General features: G+C 33.6%; 1 protein-coding gene across 1 annotated transcript; it reads left to right on the top strand.

Annotated features, from left to right (window-relative positions):
* The first annotated feature begins 3,286 nt into the window (after positions 1 to 3,286).
* CNMa (CNMamide) lies at positions 3,287 to 9,329 on the top strand. The gene is made up of 4 exons (XM_068287312.1): positions 3,287 to 3,700; positions 7,217 to 7,440; positions 7,509 to 7,836; positions 8,419 to 9,329. The coding sequence occupies exons 2-4, from the start codon at positions 7,228 to 7,230 to the stop codon at positions 8,490 to 8,492; spliced, it is 615 nt and encodes a 204-aa protein (XP_068143413.1). The 5' UTR covers positions 3,287 to 3,700; positions 7,217 to 7,227; the 3' UTR covers positions 8,493 to 9,329.
* The last annotated feature ends 596 nt before the right edge of the window (positions 9,330 to 9,925 follow it).

Genomic DNA, 9,925 nt, shown 5'->3' with positions numbered 1-9,925 from the left:
TAAATTGGGTTTTCCGCTGATTTAGCACCAGTCTGGTAACACTCGGCAATACAGCAAACCGATAACTCATTGACGTTGTTGTCCTACCGTGCAAGTGTTGCCACACTGCGCACTTATTTTCATTGCTCAAAGTGCGGCAAATTCAAAATACAAACAATTAGCTTTGTTTAAAGTCTAAACATAAAAAAAGTACTTGACAAATGGAATGAAATTAAAGATAAATCTAAATAAATTGATTGTCATTTAGTTCAATCCAAAGAATTAATAAAATTCATTGGACGTCATAAATAACAATTAGATTTTCTGTTTTTTTTCTATACCCTTTCGGGGAGTATCACAGCTTAAGTAAAATGTTGGGGGTCTAGTATTGTATAATCTCAATTGTACTATATATATTAGTTTCTTAAGAAAATTCACTCTTTGAAGATATTGTAAAATTTGTTTTTCTTATCAAAATGCAAGGGCATTTAAGATTCGTTGCATTATTGTTATTCTATTGGCATATATTATGTGGGCTAATGAATCATCCATTATTCATCAGTATACATACATATCTAGAATTATTAAATGTATTGCCGATTGCCTAATGAAGGTTTCATACTCGCGTGATTGCTGACGTTCCGTATAATTGGCCTGCACGTGCTTTGCCTCATGGTTCATTCCGTTCCACTCCGGCATAAACTGACAAAGTCTTCTCCTCCTCTTTTTTTCTTATTTCTTTTTTTTTTTTTTAATAAGTGTCAATTAGCGCTGATATGATTGGTATTTAATACTATATACGCAGACAATGCTTCCCCCAACAAAACCGAAAGATGAACAAAAAAAGACCTTATCAATATCATTCAGACAAATGATGGGACTGCTAGATACCCCCGGACAAAATCGGTAATCTCTGATTTTTCGGGGTGATGTAACCATAAAATTTAATTTAATCACTAAATGTCTACAAATTAAGCGTGGGCGCCGATTAGCGTTTTATACATTTCAGGATCAGACCATAGGGCACGAGAATGTCCGGAATAAACCAATTATAGAATCAAACGGAATCAAAATTCTACGCCGAGATTCGAGAACTTTGCCGGCATTTGCATGAAAATGCGTTGTACAAAATAAATGCTAATTATTCTATAATTTTCGTTTAAAAAAAAAAAAAAAAAAAAAACGAAGTCAGCTTTTGTATTCCCTTTTTTGAATTTTGCATTTTGGAGTCTCCTCAACTTTCTCACTCCACTCACCTGTCTCTTGATTTATTGGTGATGTAATCTTGCAAAGATATTTCATCATTTATTTATTTTATTATTTATTTCTGTGTTTTTTTTTTCTTTTTCTTAGTAGTAGCTGAGAGCATAAAAGATAAGACCGAACGTTGGTTATCTCTAATATGGACATGTGTAAATTTCCATTTCTATTTTTAGCTACATAGATTTATTTTTACCTCCTTTTAGTCTCTGTTTCTGCTTAAACATCAAGAGAGATATTAAGATAGAGCATTAGCCCCATATAGGTTAACCAAGTATTTGCATACCTACAAAAAAAAAAAAAAAGAAAATAAGAACAAATTTCAACCATGTGACGACATTATGAGATTTTGGCAAAGTGAATTTCAAAGTTTTTGGTTGGGTGCAATTTGCGCTACATCCGCCCGAAATGAAATTGAATGAAATTTATAATTGCGAATCGACATTGACCTATTTAATTAACTTTCAGAATTTTCGAGTTTATTGACTTAATCACTAAATTTCGTTGGATGTATTTGGTTTTTAGTGAAGACCAATTGGCAAGCTACACTTACTACATAATCATATGGAATATTTTTTTTCTATTAAGATGATTAAAGCTTTGGTCCTTGAGAAAATGTTAATGAACTGAACTAAATGTGATAGATACTTGAGCGAATCTAGGGCTGTGAAATGGGGAATACTTGCCCCTTAAAGTATGCAATATGCAATAAGATATTCATTGTTTTCTACATATCGATATCTTTACGTAAAAAGACTCTATCTACAATGTTTTCTTCGAAGTTTCTGCGAATGCCATCAAAAGAGGCATTTCTGGGCTACTTTTTGCATACTTAAAGGGGCAAATTTCTTCCATTTTACAGGCCGAGATTCGCCTATGGATAGATACTACTTAAATATGAGAGATGTGTGTATAATATATCTTCACCCTGGAAGATTTATAGAAGGATATTTATCATTTTAATAACATTTACTTTAATTATGGTTTATTTCCTCATTAGTTTAAATTTGTTTCTAGATTTGTTTTAGAATATACTTATTCTTTGCTTAGGGGCAGATATATGTAAATATATATAAATATATATATGGATTCACGCCCAATGGTTCTCTAGTTAGATATCTTTAGATATATATATACAACCAACTAGTTATTAACACTCATGATGATGATAATTGCATCTCTGCTGCATTTTTATACTGTTAAATTTGTACCAAAATTTATGGCCAAGTTGCAAAGTTCAACTGATTGAAATGTGAAAATTGTGTGTTGTATCTGGAAATTTTCGGTTTTCTGACTTTGTCGTTTTCACTAATATACCTGAACAAAAAATTTATATAGCTATACGGAATGATACCGTTTCGTTTCGTTTGATTGTTCGTTTCGTTCGTTCTTGATCATAAATCTTGGCTTTATCGGACGATTTGTCAAAAGCGTGGCACGACAATCGCCCGGACCCGGCATCGTCCCCGTCCCCGTCGCCGTCGCCGTCACCATCACTTTCGGACTTGATTTGAAACATCATAATCATTTAGTTAGTAAGAAGATCGATGAGGAATGTGAGTTTAGTTAGCAAATGTGCCAGTTCGCGTTAAGAACAGGCAAACAAGACTATAAGAGAGAGAGAGAGAGAAAGAGAGAGAGAGAGAAAAGAGTTTCAAACGAAGACGCTTTTTTGTTTGACATTTGACAACAAAATTTAAATGAAAAAGTAACCGAAAATTAAGTTACAAACATTTCAAGTGTTTTTTTGCGCGTACAGTAGTAATAAGAGAAGGGTGAAATCCGCCCACAGTGAACATTAGAACCCAACGAATACCGCCCTATCGCCCACCCACCCACTCACTTACTGACACAAGTTTTTGTCATCGTATACGAAGTGTCAAGTCGTCGTCGTCGTCGTAGTCGTCGTCGCCATCGTCGTCATTGTCGCTGCTCGTTGGCTCATAGGTTATTGTTGGTATTGTACCTGTACCTTTACCTGTTGATTTACCCTTTTTGTGTTTGTGTGTGCGTGTATGTGTGCGTGTGTGTGTTTTTTGGATTTCTTTTTTTTTTTTTTTTTGTTGCGTCGGTCTTCAACTGCCTATATAAACAAATGCTCGCAACGGATTTACATTTATTCTGCATTGTCACACCTAACGGTTAACATATAGCACTCAGCGGAGAGAATTCAAAATTTCAAAGTCAAAGTCATTGTATTAACACTTAGTGCCCAAAATTATCAACACAAAACTAACTAACTAAAAAAAAAAAAAACAAAAAAAACATCTACAAAACATTCAAAAGAAGAAGACAAGTAAAAAAGTACAGTTACAGTAAAAAAGTACAGTTACTGTAAAGAACACAAAGAAGAAGAGTGACAAAAAAAAAAGTGTAAGAGAACTAAAGTTTTTTTTTTACAAGTGTTTTCAAAACCATTTTTGAAGTTTCCCATCTAAAAAGAAAAACCCGAAAAAGAAATGTAAGTACAATTTAAAATTGAAAATTTTCCTTTACTTGATTTTTAAAACGGGGGGCGGGCTCATATTTTAATTATGAAAGACACTCATTGATAATGTCTTTAATTAATTAATCTTTATAGATTAATTTCATTAGCAATCAGCAAAACAAAATTTGCCATATCATTTCATTTCCGAAGATTTGAAATTTGAAATTTTATGTAGTCGTCTTATCAGCGCACAAATATTCCTTAGTCTCGTGATGCATACAAAACGGAACGAGGTAATTACTACTACTACTACTACTACTGCTACCTAAATAATGGATTGCGTAGTGAGTAGATTTGCGATTTTGATAGCCAAGTGTTTACGTATTATGTAAACGATTCAAAAAGAGGGCGTGTCAGCAAAGATCACTAACTTATTGCTGTTGATAAGACAAACATTTTGGCGTTCTTTAACTTGGCGTTTGTCGTGCGATATTTTATGACGACGCCGATGACGCACTTTATTGTCATATTATTTTTATATTATCAATATATGATGGAGACCCCCCACGAGTTGGTATACAAATACATACATATGTATGTATGTATGTATGTATGTATTTTGGCATGGGACATTATTTAAAATTGTGTGTTTTTTCCCCTCTCGATTGTAAATTGTTATTATTATTGCATTTGTATTATTTTTGATAGTCATGAGATTGTTTTTTTTTTTTCATTTAAGAGACTGAGCCTAAAATTAATACATACTAATCTCTGACTTTTTAAACTTTAAATTATGTCATGTTATTTTTGTTTTTATTTCAACGTTTCAAATGTTGTGCAAAAAGAGAGAGAATTTAAGAAATTTTTTTAGTTTTTCAAAAGATTAGAAGATTTATTACCAAAATGGGTTTTCTAAAGAAAATTCTTGAAAAGTTTTTTAGTTTTTTAAAAGTACTGAGATTTCAAATATAATTACTTAGAAATTGAAATCATTTTCTTGCTCTTATTTTTCGTTTCACTTTCAATTCGGCAATCTTCATTTGTTTTTTTTTTTTGTTGTAGTCAATTATTATCAGTATTAAGTGAATCTAATTTAAACTAGTTTCAAGTTGAATTCTTTCTGCTTGAGACAGAAAGAGAGAAAGACAGAGAGAGAGTGGTGACTTTTAGCTAGTTCCGTTTAATATTAACCGATTCATATTTTCATTATCTCTTATCGATCATTGCAATTGAATGGAAAATGGGGAGGTGAATGGGGTGTAATGATTAGACTGTCAAATAAATTTGACAGAATGTATAAAACGTATTTCGTTTAGCCTGTTAAATGTGAAAAACGCTTAACTCGTTCTAACTGTACTACGAATACGTACAACGATCGAACGAGTATATATAGCTGTATATATAGGTAGGTAGGTAGGTAGGTAGGTATAGAGGGCGTGTCTGACGTGTGCCTATCTTACCTACTCAGCACCCCACACAAAGAGTTCAATGAAACATTTACGCGCAAGGCCTTGACTTCGATTTCACAGAGAGAGAGAAAGAGAGAGGAAGAGGTCGCCAAGGGGCAATGAGGAGGCTCAAAATTAACGCATTATCACAAACATCTTTATGTACATATATGTATATATATATATATATATAGCTATATTCAAATGCGTTCGGTCATTAATCATAGAAAACAAACGTAGAGCGTGTAAAGTCATCAAACAAGATGAAAAAGCCGCTGACTTTATCGCCTGCACTTGAAAGGTGATGCAAGGCAATATACATACGTATGTATATATGTATATACTATATGCTAAATATAATTTTTGATTTCCAAAAATGAAAACTAAAGTCGCTGCCAAACCGAAAATTACATACTCTTATGAATCTCAATTTCAATTGAAATGTTTTCTTCAATCATTTACGAGACTTTTCCATGCAAATAGAAAATTTATTGAAAATTCCTTTGCATTAGCTTTGTATTTATGTTTTTTGCCACTTTTTGGGTCACTTTGCAAGGGTATTCATGAACAGAAAACCTCCCCCCCAAAAAAAAAAAAAAAGCGAAAACGCAGCTCGGCAACAACAAAAGTAGAAAATGATTGTATTTTTAAATGATTATAAAATATATTTTTGTATAGAGTACATAAATATGTTGCCAATTGCTGATCAGGAGCTGCATCATAAAGATTAAAACACAAAAACCAACATCTAATTAAAAGGGCAATTAAAATTCTTGTATTTAGACTTGTTAGATACTTTTTTTCTTTCTTTGTATCTTATCATTGAGTCTATTTGGCTAACAGCTAACTCGAATACTAACCAATTAAAACTGCCTAGGACTCGCTAATACTCGTCGCAGTTAGTTAGTCATAGTAATTATATAGGTAAATACTTTCCCTTTCAGATACAGATAAGTAGGTACATATATAACCCAAGCCTGTTGGAGCTCCGTTTAGACTTTGTGTATTGGCATTTGCATAATTCTCTGATGATTCAAAGTTCATTAGAGATTATTGTGGAGTCTGAAATTTAAGTTACTCAATATTTGAGGTATTCTAATTATAGATTACCTAGACTATGCGATTTGTTTAGATAGTTAAATGAAATGTGGAAATCAGTTTAATAAAATAGCTAAGAGAGATTGTTCTCGGGGATCAAATTTATCTAAACTTATCACTTTGACCCTTGACTTTTATAAAAATGAGTTAGCTTGAGTTGGCTTGACTCTAATCACATTTAACCCTTTGCCTAACCAACACAAATGACTGACCATTTTTAGCAAGCAAAACTAACTCAGACGCACATTCAGCCCAACCCTTAAAATGCGGTGTGCGGGGTGGGGTTGAGGGGTCTTTGAGCATAATTAGGCATTAATATTTCATAAATGTCAATTAAGGTGGCTAAGGATAACGAGTGGCTAAGTGTCTTTCGCGTCATGGGGCGTCATTTGCGTTTGCTGATATCTTTTGCCATGTGACCTGAATACCAAAACTGGAACTTGGCTTTGGCTTCAAAGTGAATAACTCGAAACTCGATTGTTCAAACTTATGTTTTGAGAGATGGCATAGAAAGGAAAGGGAAAGAGAAAGGGGAAGGGGAGGGGCTAAACTTTTTAACTAGACCGTAATATAAATATACGAATTCATGGAAAATGAAAAAAAAAAGACCAATAAAAAAAAACAGAAATTGCAACGTGACTGTTTTTGAAACATTCAACACCTAAATTTTCACACCAGGGTAGTGGCGGGAGACACAACACACAGAGGTAGGGGGACAAGGAGTGGGGTAGTGTAAGGACGTCATTTTGTGTTGTTTGTAATAGGAAACCCTTTTTTGCGTAAGCAACGATATGTAAAGAGAAGACTAGAGGAGATCGTTTGGGGGGTTGTGGGGGTTGGGTTTTTGCTTAATTGTTCTAGCAAATTTGTTTTGTTGGCAATTGAAATATTCCTTTTTTTTTGTTTTTACAACTTTTTTTTCTCTAACTTTTACTATTTTTCTTTCTCTTCCCTCTGCTGTGGTGTGTGTGTGTGTGTGTGGTTGTTTTTCAACTTTTTGCAGTTGGCAACGTGATGTCGACAACGTGCCCCAATGGCTCCATTGTCCAACGGTTGGGCTTCCTCATTGTTTTGCTGTCAATTGTGATGTCAGGACAGGCAGCGCCACGCCCCTTGGTGGGTGGCGTTAGCCCTAATGCACCTGCTGTTGCACTACCAACGCATTTGTTCTTCAATGAACTACTCGAATCGGGTGATGAGGATAACACCTATTTGGGTGAGCAAATGGTAAGTTGAAGTGAAAGTGTGTGTGTGTGTGTGTATTCAAATTAAACGATTTGATAAACTATATATAGAAATATCAGGAGATGCAACAACAACAACAGCAGCATTATGCACCCACATCGAACTATTTTGCCAATAAATGGCCATCGCTACATGATTTGCTATTGACTGCCGATTATGATGATATGCAGCCGTTGGAGAACTCACATGAACGGGAAGTTACCAATTCCCGTCTCCTGGCACGTCTACACAGATTGGGCGATAATCCGGCAGATGAAGAATTGAGATACAATGTGGTTAACGATTTCACCGATGCACGAGCCAAGAAATTTGGTAACTCTGGACCCAAACTAAGAGTGCCCATCAATCTGGGACACAATACCAAGAAGAATGTTCAATGTGAGTAGAACAAAAACTATTTTTCTACAGATTGTCATACAATTGTCTCTAAAGCGCATCTAGGATTGGCAAAATAAGGGGAAACTCACCCCCTAAAGTATGCAATGGGCTGTCGAATGGGCTTTACTTCTTAAGAAAAACAGAATTTTTTGGCATATCACAAACAATATCTGCTTCAAGAAGCATTTCCTAAGCACAGGACATTGCAAAAACGTTTTCCCTTAGTTTCTTTGACAGTCTGTTGCATACTTTTGGGGGCAAATTTTCCTAATTTTACCTTCATTAGATCCGCTACTGATGATCTTTGCAATTAATTGTCTAGATTTATTGCATGATGAACTAATTTAATTTTTTTTGTTCTCGTTTTTTCTTTTTTTTTTTTTCAAATATATATATACACACGCACACACACACATAAATGTTGAACGAAAATATTTGTAATTGCCGAAAACTAGTTCGTAAACAATGTAAGTGTTGCATGTTGAAAAAAAAAAAAAACAAATGATTTTCTTAACTTGACCTGAAATTAATATTTGCATCCTTTTTTGCCCTTCTCCCACCCTTGCAACCATTTCCCTTTAGATATGTCGCCGTGCCACTTTAAGATTTGCAACATGGGACGCAAACGTAGTGTCCCCTCGAATGTATCCTATTGAATTTATTGCAAAGATGACACAACTCGTCCAATCCACCCCCCACCCACCCACCCACCACACATACCCCTCCCAAAAACCCAACAAAGAAAAACTAAATATTAGCCAAAGTATACAAAAGGAAAGAAAAAATAAAATACAAAGATCAAATATATATATACACATATATATATATATACATGGCAAGAGGACAAATTTGTAGATGGAAAACCAGAAACATATATACACACATACATACATACATACATATATATATATATATATATACAATTTGTTGAAAATGTTCAAAAAACAAAAAAAACAAGTAAAGTATTCTCTATTGTTTTAGCTTTAATATAATGGCACAGAATTTAATTAGAAATGTACTTATCGTATACCTATACACACACACACACACACACTCACACACACACATTCGCAAAGCCACGCCCACATTTTGTTAATTTCTTAATTCCTGCTGCTCTTAAGTTTGCTCTCTCTCTCTAAAAATAATTTCGTTTCGTTTTTACACTTACACAAATTCATGTACAGCAAAGAGAAATGTATCAACACACTCATACTCACACCCACACACACACACACACACACATACACATTTACATATAGTATTGCAAGTCTTCTTTTACTTTCGTTTTTTTTTTTATTAGACTATATACTAATTATAAAAAAGAAAAGAAAAACAAAAACTTACAAATATCTTACATATTATCTATCTATCTATTGTTCTTGTTGTAATCAACATGGTTTTTTTTTTAGTGCTTAAGTGCAACCAAAAATTACTTACAACAAATATTTATTGACAAAAACCTAAAAATTAAACAAAAACAACACACACACAAAAAATAATTAATATATATATATATATATAGAAGATCATGATTCTTGAATAAATGTTATATGATTATGGTATTCAATATGGATCGAAAGTGATCCCAAAAAGATATATATTTATGTATTTTCTTTCTCGCCTAAAAGTAAACCAAAGTTTTGTTGGCGAGTCTTAAATAATTGATTTAGAAGCAAGCTTTTGGGGTGAGTGGCGAATTTCGTATGCCAATACTCTTCCAGTTGGGGTGCCTTAGTTTTTTGTTGTTGTTTAAAGTGAAACAAGTGTTGTGAAGTTACCACTAAAGACTCTGGTATTTTGTTTTTTTTTTTGCCTTATTATGGTTATAGTTCCCAACTAGTTTTAGTCTTGAAGATATGGAAATGGATTTCATATATCTTAAAGTCGATTTCAGGAGTCTTTCTCTCTCTTTCTCCAAGTCTGGGTAAGTATATTATTATTATAATTGAAATCTAGTAATGGATCAAGAGTAACCACACAGAGTCTACTAATATCTGTTATTAAGCCACACGACTAATTACAAGTTGTCGACAAGCATTGCCTTCTGACATTTCAATTGCATGACAGAGAATGTCTTTAATTAAAGCTG

This window comes from Drosophila tropicalis, unplaced genomic scaffold, assembly GCF_018151085.1.
Source record: "Drosophila tropicalis isolate 14030-0801.00 unplaced genomic scaffold, ASM1815108v1 contig_463, whole genome shotgun sequence".
Taxonomy (NCBI): Eukaryota; Metazoa; Arthropoda; class Insecta; order Diptera; family Drosophilidae; genus Drosophila; species Drosophila tropicalis.
This window is presented reverse-complemented; position numbering and strand designations above follow the sequence as displayed.

Excerpts from the sequence above, each read along its gene's own strand:
- CNMa (XM_068287312.1), top strand. The coding sequence starts at position 7,228 with ATGTCGACAACGTGCCCCAATGGCTCCATTGTCCAACGGTTGGGCTTC. Across the intron at positions 7,441-7,508 it reads CCTATTTGGGTGAGCAAATG|AAATATCAGGAGATGCAACA; the intron begins GTAAGTTGAAGT and ends AACTATATATAG. Across the intron at positions 7,837-8,418 it reads TACCAAGAAGAATGTTCAAT|ATATGTCGCCGTGCCACTTT; the intron begins GTGAGTAGAACA and ends ATTTCCCTTTAG.